The sequence below is a fragment of the Pelobates fuscus genome, chromosome 3 (genome assembly GCF_036172605.1).
Source record: "Pelobates fuscus isolate aPelFus1 chromosome 3, aPelFus1.pri, whole genome shotgun sequence".
Classification (NCBI taxonomy): domain Eukaryota; kingdom Metazoa; phylum Chordata; class Amphibia; order Anura; family Pelobatidae; genus Pelobates; species Pelobates fuscus.
In genome coordinates, this window is record NC_086319.1 from 221,752,878 (window position 1) to 221,771,247 (window position 18,370).

Here is an 18,370-nt window from a genome sequence, read left to right on the forward strand (position 1 = left end):
GTCTTATAGCTTTTTACTGTGCTTGGAGTTTCAATGAAATTCCAATGCAGTATTTGAGAATTTCATTAAGATTGCATCTTTATAAAATGCTCCAAATAATGTTTTTGTTTTGTTTTTTTGTTTTTTAAAAGATGCTTTGCACGATACCCATTTCTCAAGTGTAAATTTAGCTTAGTGGGCCATCCTTTAAAATAGTCTTTAAAGGCTGTGGACATAGCTATCATTGTGAGATAATTGCATACATGTGCCAATAAGATGGCGTTATCACTATACTTACATTTAGGTAATGTACAGTTGCAAGAAAAAGTATTTAAAACCCTTGGAATGATATGGATTTCTGCACAAATTGGTCATAAAATGTGATCTGATCATCATCTAAGTCACAACAATAGACAATCACAGTCTGCTTAAACTAATAACACACGAAGAATGAAATGTTGCCATGTTTTTATTGAACACACCATGTAAACATTCACAGTGCAGGTGGAAAAAGTATGTGAACCCTTGGATTTAATAACTGGTTGAACCTCCTTTGGCAGCAATAACTTCAACCAAACATTTCCTGTAGTTGCAGACCAGATGTGCACAACGGTCAGGAGTAATTCTTGACCATTCCTCTTTACAGAACTGTTTCAGTTCAGCAGTATTCTTGGGATGTCTGGTGTGAATCGCTTTCTTGATGTCATGCCACAGCATCTCAATCGGGTTGAGGTCAGGACTCTGACTGGGCTACTCCAGAAGGCGTATTTTCTTCTGTTTAAGCCATTTTGTTGTTGATTTACTTCTATGCTTTGGGTCATTGTCCTGTTGCAACACCCATCTTCTGTTGAGCTTCAGCTGGTAGACAGATGGCCTTAAGTTCTCTTGCAAAATGTCTTGATAAACTTGGGAATACATTTTTCCTTAGATGATAGCAATCCGTCCAGGCCCTGACGCAGCAAAGCAGCCCCAAACCATGATACCCCCACCACCATACTTCACAGTTGGGATGAGGTTTTGATGTTGGTGTGCTGTGCCTCTTTTTCGCCACACATAGTGTTGTGTGTTTCTTCCAAACAACTCAACTTTGGTTTCATCTGTCCACAGACTATTTTGCCAGTACTACTGTGGAACATCCAGGTGCTCTTGTGCAAACTGTAAACGTGCAGCAATGTTTTGTTTGGACAGCAGTCGCTTCCTCTGTGGTATCCTCCCATGAAATCCATTCTTGTTTAGTGTTTTACGTATTGTAGATTCGCTGATAGAGATGTTAGCATTTGCCAGTGACTTTTGTAAGTCTTTAGCTGACACTCTAGGATTCTTCTTCACCTCATTGAGCAGTCTGCGCTGTGCTCTTGCAGTCATCTTTACAGGACGGCCTCTCCTAGGGACAGTAGCAGCAGTGCTGAACTTTCTCCATTTATAGACAATTTGTCTTACTGTGGACTGATGAACAGCAAGGCTTTTGGAGATACTTTTTTAACCCTTTCCAGCTTTATCCAAGTCAACAATTCTTAAAGGGACACTCCAGGCACCCAGACCACTTCTGCTCATTGGAGTGGTCTGGGTGCCAACTCCCACTACCCTTAACCCTGCAAGTGTAATTATTGCAGTTTTTTTTTAAACTGCAATAATTACCTTGCAGGGTTAAGTCCTCCCCTAGTGGCTGTCTATTAGACAGCCACTAGAGGGAACTTCCTGCTTCATAGCACAGGTTTTCTGTGCTAGAGCGTCGCTGGACGTCCTCACGCTGTGTGAGGACCTCCAGCGTCGCTCTATTCCCCATAGGGAAGCATTGAAATTCATTTTCAATGCTTTCCTATGGGGTGCGCTAATGCGCATGCGCGGCATTGCCGCGCATGAGCATTAGGTCTCCTCGGCCGGCGGGCGAGATCAGTCTCGCCCACCGGCCGACGTAAGCAGAAGGAGGAGCGGCTGGGGAGATGGAAGCAGCGACGTGGGACCTGTCGCTGCCTCTGGTAAGTCACTGAAGGGGTTTTCACCCCTTCAGCAACTGGGGATTTGGTGGGTGGGAGGGAGAGGGACCCTCCAGTGCCAGGAAAACGGATCGTTTTCCTGGCACTGGAGTTTCCCTTTAATCGTATGTCTTCTGAGAGCTCTTTTGTGCGAAGCATCATTCACATCAGGCAATGCTTCTTGTGAAAAGCAAACCCAGACCTGGTGTGTGTTTTTTATAGGGTAGGGCAGCTGTAACCAACACCTCCAATCTCATCTCATTGATTGGAGTCCAGTTGGCTGACATCTCACTCCAATTAGCTCTTGGAGATGTCATTAGTCTAGGGGTTCACATACTTTTTCCACCTGCACTGTGAATGTTTACATGGTGTGTTCAATAAAAACATGGCAACATTTCATTCTTTGTGTTATTAGTTTAAGCAGACTGTGATTGTCTATTGTTGTGACTTAGATGATGATCAGATCACATTTTATGACCAATTTGTGCAGAAATCCATATCATTCCAAAGGGTTCACATACTTTTTCTTGCAACTGTATGCATATAAAGAAAATGACAATCTACATTTGAACATAAATGCCTACACTTGATTTAATGCATCAAAATAAAATATATTTGTAAAGTGACTTCTGTACAATGTGTTCATACCTTTTTTAAATGCCATTGGATTTTGATTTCTGATTAGAATTTCTCTGTGCATAGTCCCAAATTTAATGTTTGCAAACATTTTTTATTTCCCTTGGCACCACAACTAATCAGTCCTTTAGGCTGTAATTGTCTTGAATTCGCTTACCTCTCCCTCCTTGCATGTTTGCTTTGTTGTTGTTGTTTTTTGGGTTAATGTTTTGTAAATTATTATTTTTTTTTCTCCCATGCAGTCTAATTGTAGCTTCCTTCTTTCTAGCCCCATTTCTTTGGATGTCTGTTTTATCAATCTGTTAAAAAACCTGAATACCTGAAATGCGTTTATTGAAATGTTTATATTTCTCCTACCTTTTGCATCCTTAAGCAGTGCACTGTTAATGGTACGTAACCAAGGAGTAGGCACGCTTTAGGCCTCATAACCACTTTATCTCTATAAAACGCTATCAGACTCACTGCTACCCATCAGTGGTATGAATAGGTATGGCCAATGCATAGTTATCCTACAGTGGAGGTGATGAAATGTGCACCTGGGAACTTCACTCTGTATGATTTGAGATAGTTTTGAGACTGAAGAGTAGGATAGCTCATGAGGACTGCTTCAATGATTTGTGGTCGATGTGCATAGAGTGTTACTTTAAAGGGCACCTGTAGTGCCCAAAATAACTTCAGCTCTTTAAAAAGAGCTTTAAAATCCTTTTATACATTGTGCTAGGAGATGTATAGATTGGGAGAAAAAACTATTTAAAACTAGGAATTGCGTGACAGAGGAGGTCCTATTGCTCTCCCCCCACAGCAACCACAGAGCATGAGCTGTTGTTGCTATGTAAACCCCTAACCAGCTCTGCTAGCCCCAGCTAGGGGGTATAGAAATATATGTGACATCACTGTGGTCATATTTCGGTATTTTCTCAATAAAGTCGCCGTCACTGAGAAGGTTTGTCCTGCTTGGGGAAGTGTCCTCAAGCAGGGCAAGTTGGTGATAGTCAGAAGAGGGCAGACCAGAGTAACACCACCTCCTACAGTTTTAGGGTTGACCTCAGCCAGCCTGGAACTAGAGTTCTGGACTGACTAATGTCAATTCTGTGCAACTTTAATTGAGCAGAATGTCCGTAATTGGCTGAGAGCAGTCAGCCGACATTCTCAGCCAATGAATGTCGACTGCCATGGCTTCTGGTTTCTGGACCACCAGGGACATCTGGGTAGGGACCAGGTAGATGCAAACCATTTTTTAAACAGTTTGCTCCATTACTGGTCTACCATGCCAGACTAATGGCATCATAACCACTACAGCCCTAGAGTAACCCATATAGAACCACACAGCATTATAAATCTTGCTTATTGCGTTATTTTGTAACATAAGGTTTATTCAAGTTCCAGATTATGAAAAGCTTTTGGAATTTGTCTCTGCTTTCTAAATATTCGCTCTTTCAACAGGAAAAGTAGTCACCAAAGAAAAAATTCAAGAAGCCAAAGAAGTATATCGAGCACATTTTCAAGATGATGTTTTCAATGAGAAGGGATGGAATTACATTCTTGAGGTATGATGCAATCTTTTCATGTTCTGTTTGTGCTTTATCTATATTTTTATATTTTTGTTGTACAACAGTACTGGTGCTAAATATCACTTTTTATGATTCCCTGGCATTTTATTCAGTCCATATCTCTTAATGGGTTTGACTGTCTCTTCCAGCAGCTGGAAGACCGAGAAGCATTAGCGAACCCTAGCTTGCTGTTCCTAATCCACATTCCTTTACTTGCCATTTGTGTTGGTACAACCTCAGGATTCTGCACTGTTCATTGTTCCTCCACCTGAAATGTATCACTCTTAACTGTAAGATTTCTTACTTTTAGGGTCTTTTTTTTTTTTAAGCTTCTTCTTTCCTTCTGTGATCAGCTTTTTAATGTGGCAGTTTAGAAAGCATTGACATGCCTGCATGTGTTCTCCCTGATGAGAATTTATCACACTTGTCTTGTAAGACATGTCTAGACTGAAATGAATACACTGTACAAATTAGAATTAAGCAGGAAGTGATTGGATTTTTTTTTATCTTTTCTCTATCATTCTACAGCAAGGACATGCTTTGAAGGCCATATGGGAGAGTTTAGGTTTCAACACTCGTTCTGCATACTCTGGCATTATAATAATCTGTATTGGTGCTTACATTTTCAATATCCTTTTAAACAGAAATATGATGGCCACCTTCCTATTGAAGTAAAGGCTGTACCTGAAGGCAGTGTTATTCCCAGGGGAAATGTACTCTTTACGGTGGAGAACACAGATCCTGAATGCTTCTGGCTCACAAACTGGATTGAGGTTGGTTTTGTCGTGGCATCATCTGCTACATGGAAGTCATACTTTATTCTTAGAAATATTGATTTGAATATTTGAACTCAAATGTATTCATAATCATGAATACTGTTGTTTTTTTTTATGTATTGCTGTTGTATTCACAATTTTTGTTAAGAAGTTGAACTGGGAAAGCTGCCAGTTTTAGCTAAAACATAATCCTACAATATAGAATCGTAGCATTCCTCATGATTTTTGACCTCATATGCTACATCCACAATTTTGCCTATATGTGATCCATTGAATTCAATTTTGCACTGCTTAGAATCACAATTGGGGGGTTTGTTCACTAAACTTGGAATTGTAATGAGTTGAAATCCAAAGGACAAAAATAGCTGATTTAGAAGCATTTTCCAACTTGGTTGCCCACCACTGCACAAATAATGGAAATTGACTGCGGAATACAGCTAGAGTATTTTTGTGTAGGTATGAAAGGACATTTATAACCAGTAATATTGAATTATGGTGCCTGTCTCAAATGCAGGAACTAAATCTGATATTAAATGTTATGCTTCAATTTATCAGAATAATTGATTTCTGTTTGTGGGTTTTTGTATTAATGTATTTTTGTTTTTCTTAGACCATTTTGGTTCAGACGTGGTATCCAATTACAGTAGCAACAAATTCAAGAGAGCAGAAGAAAATTCTCGCAAAATATTTACTGGAAACATCTGGTAGCTTGACAGGCTTAGAGTATAAGTTACATGACTTTGGCTACAGGGGAGTCTCTTCTCAAGAGGTAAATGGATATTTAAAAATTAATATTTCGTTTTTTTGATTATATAGTATCCCAGTTGTAATGTTGTGCTCTTAACTGTCTTTTCAGATTTTATTTAGAATTTATTTATTTTTTTGTCTGTTTACACGCGTACACATTTGCATCACATAATTAAAGATTATGTTGGCTTTAGTGTACTAATAATCTTAATTTTAATAATGACAGAGGTGAGTATTTTGCATAAAGTTTATTTACTAACTCCATAGCAGCAAAGAAAAGTAATGAGAAAACTGAGAACCAATCACAAACAAGCATATGTTATAAGAGGCATGTCTCTCTGCAGTGATTCCTCTTTGAAACTGTGACTTCACAAGTCCATTAAACAATGAAACAATAGAAGAAACACCATGTGATAAACTTTAAACACAAACACAATGAATAAGGTCCCATTGAAGACACGTCTTGGGTTCAACTATAGTTTCCAAGTAAAATGATGAAGAAGGTCCCATTTTAGAAACATCCTGGGGCCAACAGTAAATTCCAATTAAACTGAAAAGAGAATATAAAGTCTAAGTTTTAGTCTCCAGAAAGGGTTGAATAAAACGTATACTCTGACTGTCTATGCTAAGTATAATAACTATAGAACAAACCAGTCCACCCCCAATTAACTTAACTAACTTAAACAAACCCCATACAAGGCCAGCAACAAAGTCCCAATTGGAAAAAACAATGTTAGTGTAGGCAATACATAGTAAGGACATATCATAACGGTAAACCATAAGCGAAGGAATTCAGAAAAAAGGGAGGGAAAATAGTAAGAGAAAGAAAAGGGGGGGATCCTCACCTCCTGTCATTATTAAGATTATTAGTACACTAAAGCTAACATAATCTTCAATTTTACCACATGACAGGAGGCTTCATATTTTGCAGTTTCAACGCTGAGATAAAAGAGCAAAAGCTGGATTTGACAGAGGTCGGAAATAGAAAGTGTGAAAAGTAGATTCTCTCGTCCAATCCGCAGCCCATAGAATGTCGGGAAGTGAGGCCCCCGCCGAGAAGGTGGATGAGGCTGCAGCCCCTCGCACAGAGTGTGCACCAAAGGCCTGATCAATCCCAGCCAGGGAAAGCAGCCAACGAACCCATGTGGCCAACGTAGTGTCCGAAACTGGACCGTACGGGCGAACGTAAAAGACGAGAAGTTGACCGGAAGGAGACCGCAACATCACGATAGCCTCCACATAGCAACGTGGAGTTGAGACCAAGAGTTGGATCTGAAGGAGAAAAAGGGATAGAAAACTGAGGAAGAGTTAGATTTGATATGGCGTGAGACCCGAAAAGTAACGCCCGCCTGGGCAAAAGATAAATGCGTCCATGTCAAAAGCGCGGACATCAGAGACTCGTCGAAAGTAGACCAAGGAGAGGAGAAAGGTGAATTTGGCTGTAAACTGGCGAAAGGACAACTTGTCATTCGGAGGCCAATCTCGTAAGAATTGCAAGACAACACCGACGTCCCAAAGTCGTGTATATTTGCCTTCCGGCGGGCGGCAAAGGCACATGCCCCAAAGAAGTCTGCAAATGAGGGGATTTTGTCCAACTGGTATACCTTGGAGTGGAATGTGAGTCGCTGAAATGGCTGACCGCACCACGTTAATGGACCGATACAATTTCCCAGTTGTAAACAGAGAGGCGAGAAAATTTAGCATAGAGGGAACAGGCCCCTTAAAGGGATCAAGGTCCTGTCCCAAACACCAATTTGCCAAGATCGCCATGCAGAATGTGGGGATATTTATGGGATGATAATATTAAACAGTCGAGAATTGCCCACTATTTCAATTCTCTTAGATCTTAGAGATCGTTATCATGTAAGTGAAATGTATTCCATACAAATAAAATCACAATTTGTTATAAAAATAGATATCATTTATTGTGATAAAATAATAATAATATTAGGCAGCATGCATGATATTAATCAGTGAATATTTAGTATAACATAAGTATGCATACAATGGCAATGTTAAAACAATCCACCAGCTAACAGCATCAACTGTCACTTACAATATTTATGAGGGTACTTCACAGACCGAAAGTTAAACTTCCAGTGAAAAGCCATAAAACCTTGGCTAACAGATCAACTGAGTAACCCTTTCAATGCTGGCTAGATCCTCCTAGGCATATAATATCCTATTCTCAGGGCCGGTGCAAGGATTTTTGCCGCCCTAGGCAAAAGTAAAGTTTGCCGCTACTCCCCCCCCCCCCATGTGACATCACAATGCCCCACCCATATAACGCCAGTGCTGCAGTGCTGCCGTGTTTACATTAAAAGGCTTGCAGGGACAGGCTATAGACACCAGAACCACTACATTAAGCTGCAGTGGTTCTAGGGACTGTAGTGTTTCTTTAATGTGAGGTAAATTAGAGATTAGTGCCACGAATAATATACTAGATTGCCTACTTACAACCATATGAGGTTGATGATGGGCTCTAGCTGCAGTCTGGCTCCACTGGTCTGGTGTAGAACAGGCTCGCTGGAGGCTGTTTGTAACTGTGGTCACAAAAACGGGAAGCAGCTCCATTTTTTTGGGGCCCTTTACACAGCTCAAGGTCTGGGTCCCAGGGTCCACCTTCATGTTCCACCAATGAATTTGTTCACAGGGGTTGGAGTGTGTAGGGGATGTCCTGATATGTGTGTAAGGAATGCATTGTGTGAATCTGTGTTTGTATGTGTAAGGGCTGCAAGGTGTGTTTTTGTGTATGTACGGGGTGCATTGAGTGTGTGTAAGAAAGGCATTGTGTTTCTGTGTGTGTAAGGGATGCATTGCTTGTGTGTGTGTGTGTCTGTGTGTGTGTGTGTGTGTGTGTGTGTGTAAAATGCATTGTGTATTTTTCTGTGTGTAAGGGGTGCATTGTGTGTGTGTGTGTGATGGATGGATGTCAATCTCTCCCCCCCTTGTCACTCTCTTCTCCCCCCTCTTCCCCCCTTGTCACTCTCTTCTCCCCTCCACCTCTCCACTGTAATTTCCCCTCCCTACCCTGTCACTCTCACCCCCTGTCAATTTATTTCTCTCCCCCCCCCTTGTCACTCTCTTCTCCCCCCTCTTCCCCCCTTGTCACTCTCTTCTCCCCACTCTTCCCCCCTTGTCACTCTCTTCTCCCCCCTCTTCCCCCCTTGTCACTCTCTTCTCCCCCCTCTTCCCCCCCTTGTCACTCTCTTCTCCCCTCCACCTCTCCACTGTAATTTCCCCTCCCTACCCTGTCACTCTCACCCCCTGTCAATTTATTTCTCTCCCCCCTCCCTTGTCACTCTCTTCTCCCCTCCACCTCCCCACTCTCATTCACCCTCCCTACCCTGTCACTCTCACCCCCTGTCAATTTCTTTCTCTCTCCCCCCCTGTTAATTTCTTTCTCTCCCCCCCACTGTCAAATCATCCCCCCCTCACTGTCAAATTATCCCCCCCACTGTCAAATCATCCCCCCTCACTGTCCATTCCTCTCCCCCCACTGTCCATTCCTCCCCCCCACTGTCCATTCCCCCCCTTCACTGTCCATTCCCCCCCTTCACTGTCCATTCCCCCCCTTCACTGTCCATTCCTCCCCCCCACTGTCCATTCCTCCCCCCTCACTGTCCATTCCTCCCCCCTCACTGTCCATTCCTCTCCCAGCCTGTCAATTCCTCCCCCCCTCACTGTCCATTCCTCCCCCCCTCACTGTCCATTCCTCTACCTCCCCACTGTCAACTCCTCCCCCCCTCACTGTCAATTCCTCCCGCCCTACCTCTATTGTAGTGTGGCCGAGCCCTGTATGATACACGGGTACAGGGAGCATCTGTCTCCTGTACCCGGCTGGACTAAAAGGAAGAGAACTCAGTGTGCACTTCCTGTTAGTCCAGCCGGGTACAGGAGACAGATGCTCCCTGTACCCGCGGACCATACAGGGCTCGGCCACGCTACAGTAAGGGAGTGACAGGAGGGAGCGCTGAGCGCTTCCCTCCTGTCAGCCCCTCTCCTCATGCTGCGCCCGGGGGCGGTGCGTCCATGAGCAAAGCTGCAGCCGCCTGAGGCTCTCTGCAGAGCGCTCGGGCGGCTGCAGCATGAGGGGGCCGGCGCTCCTGGCGGCTGCCTAGTCAGCCTAACAGGTAGCGCCGGCCTTGCCTATTCTTATGTAATTTTCAATTAAAATAACATTTAAACCAGCTCATTAATCATTTCCTGGAACCATCCAATAAGAATAATCTACCAGATTCTATAAGCCGAATTTTAATTTGCCTAAAAGGATATCTTATCTTATTTAGAGCAAATCAATACACCTGGATAAAAACAGCGGTATGCTAACACGTGATAATATCACACTAATATATAATTAATTTTAATTCCACCTGCAGAATGGAATGTTTATAACTATATATTCTTTAGTTAACTAAGCTTTCTAAATATTGAAATATGACCGTGATTTATCCAGTCATATATCATGCTATTAGATTTTTTATTAATTTAGATTAATTAAATAAAACCAGCATAATTACCAGTTAAGTAGATATTCTCATCAGATGAGTAGGTAGTCCCAGGAACTTGAATGCAAGTATGATTGGTTGTATGGAGGTGTGTAAGTAATAGAAAAAATAGTGTTGCTTAGAAAGTAAGAGTAAAATTCTAAGTGTCCAGGAGTGTTTCTTGAGTTGGGTCCAAGAGGGTTTGAGTGTTAGTCCCAGAGTGAATATCTGTCCTGGATCTCTCTGAATGTCCGGATCTTAAAGCCCAAAAACTAACCTCCAACTAACCGATCTCTTCCCTTTGTCCTAACTTTTAAAGGGAAAGATTCTCTGTACGTCATTAGTTGATAAGGCCAATAGGAAACGGAAGGTGTGGTCAACCTGCAGATTACAATTTAGGTATTTGGTCCATAGAGGGCAGTCTCGCCTCACTAAACCCTCCTATCTAGGAAAGAGTTAACTTTTCCTGATGACGATTTTGACGTCATTTGGCTTATCTAAAAGGACTACCATAACTTAAATTTACTGTCAGTTCAAATCGTTTGCCTCAGTCTTTGTGGCAACAACTTTGATCGTAATTTCTAAAACTGACAGTTCTAAACTCAATTTCACCCCTTAATTACAATTGGACCTTGTAAAATTTAGAAAGTAAAATTACTTAATTTTCTCTGTCACTAATGTCTGTGTTTAGAATTATTTCTATTTTATGAACATTTAAACAGAGCATTCCATCCCCCTGCTTCATTGCTTATCACTTGGCTTGTTTATATAATGCATTCCTTAGCTCAGGCTCAGTGGCTGGTTACAGAAAGGAAGAAGAAATTATGTATCTTTGTCTTGCCTGTAGAAAGCAAAATGGAGTCTGCTCTGTTCTGAGTGACTCTGACAATATACACTTTTATTTTCTATTTTAGCACAAAATGTCTGCCGATCTAAATATCCTGACAAGAAAGGTAACTTCTCCTAGTTCTTGGTGTCCAGGGATCCCATAGGAGGTCCTTGGCTTCCTGCGATAAGTCTCCGATGTGCCAGGAACCCCAGAAAGTGTCCAGGCCACCAGGAGGAGGCGACCTTCCACGACTAGAGGGTGGAGCTGTCCCATCGGGTTCCTGAGGATCCCCGGGTCGGATGGCAGGAGGAGGAGGATACCTGTATGATAGTTCCAGAAGTTCTGGTAACCAGGGTTAGCATTGCCATAACGGTGTTATGAGCGTCAGCTCCACTCTCTGCAATCTGGTCCGATGAAGGACTCTCGCTATCATTGCGAAGGGAGGGAAGGCATGAGCTTCGTGCTTTGGCCACGGTTGCGCATCCACTGCTAGGCTGCTAGGCTGGTAGTCAACTGAAGAAATCCTTCATCTGTTGGTTTTTGCGTGCAGCAACAGAATGAGGGAGAAAGGACCTCTTTGATCGTTCAGGGAAGTAAAAATGTGGGGTCCAGCTGCCAGTCGCTGCCGTCTTGCCAGTGGAGAGGTTGGATTCTCCCGGGAGATGTTTCGCTAGCAACATAATGTTGCAAGGTAGGCAGTAGTCAAAGATCTCTTTCGTGAGTTCTACCAATGCCTGAGAGTGTGTGCCTCCAAGGTGGTTGATGTAACGCACTGCTGAGATATTGTCCATCCGGAGCAGGATGCAACAATTGGATTTTCCTTTCGCTAGACTGCGAAGGGCAAATGAGCCTGCTAGGAGCTCCAGGCAGTTTATGTGCAATGACAGTTCCTCTGAGGTGTCGCCATCTGTCTCTTCCCAACCTGATCGCCTGGTGTCTGATTCTAATACCAAGTCCAGTTGGCTTCCGAATATGGCTCAACCGTTCCAGGCCTGCATGCAGTTCAGCCACCAGTGGAGCTCCGCCCGGACAACGTTCGACATCGGGACTGGTTGGTCGTAAGTTGGGTTTTAGAAACTTGGTCTTGAGGCGTTGCATGGCCCTGCAGTGCAGGGGATCTGGGAAAATAGCCCAGATGGACGAGGGCAGAAGACCTACTATGCGTGCCAGTAGGCGAAGAGGTATGGACTGCATGCAAAGAACTTTCCGTATTTCCCTGTGGATGGATGCTACCTTTGCAGCTGGAAGGCGAAGGGTACAAGACCTGGAGTCTATTTCGAAGCCCAGAAATTGGACAGATGGTGCCTAGGCCAGTGCTGACTTGGCGCAGTTGATCACAAAGCCTAGGGATTCCAGCAGGTGTACAGTATAATCGGTGTGACTTCATAGAGTCCCCTTATCTCCGTTGAAGATCCTGATGTCAAGGTAAATGATACCTCTTAGGCCGTGTGCCTGAAGGCGCGCCACCGCCTGTTTCAGCATTTTGGTGAAGCACCAAGGAGTCGAGCTGAGGCCGAATTCCCATTGCCAAGCTGTTCCGTGCCAGCGGAAACTGAGGAAGGAGCGGCTCTGCTAGTGGACCAGGATAGTCAGGTAAGCGTTCTTGATTTTCAGACTGGTAAACCAGTGAAGCAGATCCCTAAAAAGGTGTATGCCTTCAATTTTGAAGTGTCTGTATTCTACGTGGGCGTTTTAGGTTTCTGAGGTTGATGACTGGGCGAAATTCCCCAGTCTTCTTTCTGACCAGGAAGATGGTGCTAAGGAAACCAGTTGAATAGTGCCCTTGGTATGCATATTCCGTTTAGCATCGATCAGACAAGCGTTTGCCTCCATTGCGCGGTGTCAATCGCTGGACCGGAGTTGTCTCGAATTCTATGCAGTAGCCTGCAACAGTTTGTAGGGAGCATCTTCTGCCTCCTCGACCACATTCTGATCCCCTGGAGTAAAGGAATCTCTGGCGACCAGCCGTATCTGGGTAGAAAGGCTGTGTCCTGATGGTGCATGGGCCCGATGGCCAGAAGCGGCTGGTTGCACGGCCTCTTTGCCTACCAGCCCTGTCAAAAACACTCCTGGTATTAGTTCCGCGGAATACTTTCTGCATGTATGATTGAGCTTTATTGAGGGATGTTGACCCTCTTGAGTTCTTTGAGAAAGGCCTCTCCAAATGGTTTACCCTATGCCAGGGGTCCGAGCTTTTTATCTCCCAGTTCCACAAGCTTATCGTCAATGTGGTATAGTGCTGCTCGGCGTCTCTCGAATGAGAGAGCCACATTAGTATTCCCGATAAAGCAGAAGCACCGTTGTGCCCACTCACGCACTGTATTTGGGGTAAAACTATCTGCTGTACATAAACATCGTCCTCCAGATCCATCACTCTTGCCAGAGGTCCGATGGAGTCCAGGAGTTTATCCTGCGCCCCTTGAATCCACGCTCCACCCCTTTACGTGGGTCCCGACTCCCATGAGACATGAAAGCCAGCATAAGCTAATCGAAGTCTGGTGTGTGAGACACTTTGTCAAGTAGTATGGGGGAGGGCACTCATTCCTCATGTGTTTCCGCACCTCCTTGTCTAAGGGATTTCTGAGCCAGAAGTGCATACATTTTGCAAGGTGCTCAGGGGGAATCCATTCTTCCGAACAGGGATGTCGGATGATCCTGTGGTCGAACATCAGGAGGCCACAGGCATCCAGGAAGACCTCCAAGTCCTCCTGTGGCGGGTCCGTAGACATGATCTTGAAACCCTGGAGCTCACCCAGGTATGCGTCCTTTCATGAACGGGTCAGATTTGGGCTCAGAGGCCACTGCCTGCCATTCATCCAGCACCAAAAGTGCCTGAGCTGGTCCTGTGTCCTCTTCCGAGAAGGAAACCTGTGCAGGCCTGTGGTCTCACCTTTCCTGTTCCGTTTAGGTGGACGTGAGCAGTCCCTGGAGGAATCAGGGTCCTCTGAGTCTGCCACATAATGGGCCCTTTTGGACAAGGGCTTGGCGCCATCATGTTCCGTAGGGAACATTTGGAAAAAGCCTTCTCCATAGAGGCAGCCACCGCTGCAGAGATCATGGCCTGCAAGTCTGATGGATTCTGTGTCTCTTCCATGGTCACTTGCTAAACTCACTCGGGGCTCACCCGGTGGATTAGAGCATGAGGGCAGGTAGTGTGTTGGCACGGAGGGTAGGAGAGGCCTGGGGACCAGGGGAGTGGTATGGAGACAGGTGTAGGTTAACCTGTATATTCGCATTCGGTAGACCGGTATAAGCAGATGGAGAATGTTCTTAAAATCACTGGGGCTCACCCAGGAGGTCTGAATCCTGCATAAACGGGTACGTTCAGCAGCACGGAAGTGGGGGCTCACCCCGGCCAGAATAAGGGACCCAACTGGACTGAACCAACCCCGAACGCAAAGCACAAACCTGGACCTGGTCCCACTGATATCAACTGAAGGGAGTGTAGAAGTACTATCTGGAAAGAGGAGTAACGTCTGACATAGTAGCAGGATGAACATCCGCAGTGTTCCGTTCAACTGGCGAAACAAAGATGGTGCCGATGGCCTGTCCCCGAAATCGCGGGAAGTTAAGCACCTCCCTGAACTACGTGAGGGGAGGGCATTTGTGAGCCGAACCTGAGAAGCGGGACGTAAGAAAAAAAACTGAACACGCGCGGACGCCTAGAAATGCCTGGCATACATGCGCGAGAACAAATCCAACTGCGAGCGCCTGGAAGTAAGGCGTTCGCGGCTATTTAGCTGAACGCCTGGGTGTTCGTCTGCAGAACAGACTCCTGCCCACGAACGCCTGGAAACAGGCCTTCATACACGGATGGGAAGATCGTCGTAGGGGAGAAAAATCCTGCGCAATGGCGCGGGAAGGGTGGGTGCCCGCAAACAGGAACTATACCGGGAACCCAGAAAAGCAGGGTCCTCCACAGACTGAAGCCCAGGGCAAACAGAAAAGCCCTAGAGACCCCAGAAGGAAGAGGGGCACCAGAGGAAAACGAGGTAGGAAGAGGGAAGGCTTCAAAAGTGAGGCAGCAGTAGCCACTTGAGGGTGGTAAACACAGGAAGAATTAAGTGTATAGAATTGTCCAAACAGTCAAAAGTGAGAGAAACTAAAGTGAATAGAAGACAGAGGATAACCACAACCCTGTACTTATCTTGTGATGGAGCAGCAAAGAAAGAGGAATCGCTGCAGTGAGACATGCCTCTTATAACCTATGCTTGTTTGTGATTGGTTCTCAGTTTTTCCATTACTTTTCTTTGCTGCTGTGGAGTTGGTTAAGGAAGATTATGTAAAATATGAAGCCTCCTGTCATGTGGTAAAATTATATCACCTCATTGTTTGTACTGCACTTTTTTGGCATATTGTCTCTAAATTATTATTATTATTATTATTTATTTTTTTCCCCTCTTCCTCCTTCTCATTTCCTAACATTTAATGTATTTTCAGACTGCAGGTATTGGTGCATCAGCTCATCTTGTGAATTTTAAAGGAACAGACACTGTAGCTGGTATTGGATTAATAAAACGATATTATGGAACGAAGGATCCAGTTCCAGGGTTCTCTATACCAGCTGCTGAGCACAGGTAGCATTACCTTTTTAGTATGTAATTCCTCAGATATGTTGTGTCCTAAACAATGGAGCAGTAGACCTGCTTTGTAGAACTAATATTTTCTTTTATTGAAATGGTAACTGACGAGTTATTTTATTAAAAGTAAATATATATATTATTTTAGTAAATATACCTCCACAGGTTTTTTTTGGTTTTTTTGTTGTTTTTTTTTACCTGTGCTGAAGAATGCCCAAACAGAGGTTTCTCTGCCAATCTCCTTCAATTATTTTAAAGCTCTTCCAGTAGTAACTGAAGATATGTCCCTATTTTCAAAAAAAAAAAAAATTGTCCCTACGTTTGCTAAAAATGGCCACCTAGTTACCAGTAGAATTTTTTATTTTTTTTATTAAAGTTTTTGTAACATGTTAATGATTTAATGGGGTTTTTTTCAGTTTCTTTGCGGTTTGTTTTTCAGTACAATAACTGCCTGGGGAAAAGACCATGAGAAGGATGCGTTTGAACACATTATTACCCAGTTTTCTTCTGTACCAGTTTCTATTGTCAGTGATAGCTATGACATTTACAATGCATGTGAGAAAATCTGGGGGGAAGACTTAAGGAGTTTAATTGAATCAAGAAGTCCTTCTGCACCCCTAATAGTCCGACCAGATTCTGGAGATCCTCTTGATACTGTATTAAAGGTAAAGTGTTCAAATTTGATTTTTATTTTTTTCCCATGCTGTATTATTATTTTACAGACATACAGATCACCTGAAGTATCAAATTCCTAAAGGGTTTTAGGGACAATTTATATATTTATATAAATTGTGCACACCATATAGTATTAAATTAACTTATAATACCAAACTTTTGTAAGTTATACTATTTGTTTGCAAATAAACAATTAGGCATTAAATAACTAGACATTGAATTGTAGCGAATTAATAATCTAATAGTTATACTCACAGCTTGACTACATTTTTGCCTCCACTCCAGAAAAACTATAGTATAGTTCTGCTTTCTAATTTACAGCAATTTAATGTTTAGTTATAAACTACCGTACTTGGATTTGCTAGAAGAGAACTTCCCAAATGTTGTTTTCCACAAGTATAATTTGGCCCAATGGTATAAATAGGTGCATGATATTGTACTCCTATTCACATTTATTTTATTTTTGTCTCAGGTGTTGGACATTTTAGGGAGGAAGTTCCCATTACAAGAAAACTCAAAAGGATATAATGTTTTGCCACCTTATATACGTGTGATTCAAGGAGATGGTGTGGATATAAACACATTGCAAGAGGTAAAGACCTCTTGTTCAGCATTTGTTTGCAATTTGAATGTTACATTATATGCTATTGATGGAACATTAGGGCGCTAGCATTCTGCTCAAATGCTCTGTAAATGCTGATTTACATATTGATATTTTAATAAGTATGTGTAGCATTTTATAAAGCTCCTTCCTGTGTGCCTGCATGATGACACATAAGGGAACAAGAGAAAGGAGGTATAATTAAGCTTTCCCTTCATTGTTATGCTTTTTCCAGTCTCTTCATTTGAAACTACCAGGACGTGTATCTTCTTTGTAATGGGCGTGCATACAAGTGCAAAATGTAGGAATGTTCCCGGTTAGGAATGTTGAATGATCGCTAATGGGACATTGTTACATATGGCAAGCCCATTAAAGCACCACATTTTTGGTAATTCTACTTTAATCTGCTGTATCCATTCTAGTAGTTCTTATATTGTGTGTTACCCCTCCCAACCTGAGCGCTGTTTCCAGCAATATTCTCTGGTGGGATCTTTATGCTGCCATTGCATATGACCAGGAAAAGTAAACTACGGTAAGTAGCAATACATTTTCTCCTTTCCTGGCCATATCTATGGAAGCACAACAATCCGTAATACCCAAGCAATAACCAAAGGAGGGGAAGGAAACATACAGACTCCAAATTACCAAATGCAAGTGTATTAACACAATCAAAGGTGACAACCAAACGTAAGAAAAATGGAAAATAATAAATTGAATACAGAAAGAAAACTTTTGCCAAAATTATCAAGTTGCCAATGTCCAACTGGTAATGTATAATGAAGTTGTTAACTGAGGGCCGAGTAGCTGCTCTAAATAAGAATTCTGAGGAGATTTAAGCTGTTGCAGCCCAGGAGGATGAAAGGGACCTGATAGAATGAGCCTTGAAGCGGCACTGTCATGCCGAGCTTATCTTTCCCCGATCGCTTCCTCTTCTCTCCCTCTCTCAGGATCTGTTCTTCATTTCTTCCTATCTGATCTAGTTTTCTTTAACCCCTTAAGGACACATGACATGTGTGACATGTCATTATTCCCTTTTATTCCAGAAGTTTGGTCCTTAAGGGGTTAAAACATAGGGACAAATTAGGGACTATTTTGTCTTATGTATTTTTCCTATGCTTGACCAGCTTTGACCCAGGGAAGGAACTCCATTTCCTGTGGTCAAAGCAATTTCCCACAATACTCACCTTCTTCCTGCTGCTTCATTCGGCGTTCAAACGCTAGTGAAACTACGAAATTTTGTCTTAACAGAATGTTAGTCCATTCGTATTAGGACTTAATTTGGGATTTTTTGTTTGGATCGTTATTTCATTCGAATGAATGAAACGCCCATCCTATTCATGCTGCGGATGCATCTTGCAGCCACTTAGTAAATAGCTTCCTAATTTCCACAGTATTAGGGAGCTATTTACTAAAAGGCTGAAAGACCAAAATTATTGTTTCAGCTAAATTTACTAATACTAAGTAAAGATTACTTTATATTAGTAATTTATCTACCCCTACTCGCTATACAGCGAATAAGAGCGTGTCTACTGAA

At 43.0% G+C, this 18,370-nt stretch overlaps 1 protein-coding gene across 1 annotated transcript in view; it reads left to right on the forward strand.

Moving 5' to 3' along the window:
* The window catches only part of NAMPT (nicotinamide phosphoribosyltransferase), a 65,403-nt gene that overhangs the window by 18,519 nt on the left and 28,514 nt on the right, over window positions 1–18,370 (forward strand). Inside the window, exons 3-8 of the mRNA XM_063448113.1 lie at window positions 4,035–4,138; window positions 4,786–4,914; window positions 5,528–5,686; window positions 15,421–15,557; window positions 16,000–16,225; window positions 16,708–16,827. Coding sequence (XP_063304183.1) covers window positions 4,035–4,138; window positions 4,786–4,914; window positions 5,528–5,686; window positions 15,421–15,557; window positions 16,000–16,225; window positions 16,708–16,827 — 875 coding nt within the window. The remainder of the gene's footprint in view (window positions 1–4,034; window positions 4,139–4,785; window positions 4,915–5,527; window positions 5,687–15,420; window positions 15,558–15,999; window positions 16,226–16,707; window positions 16,828–18,370) is intronic.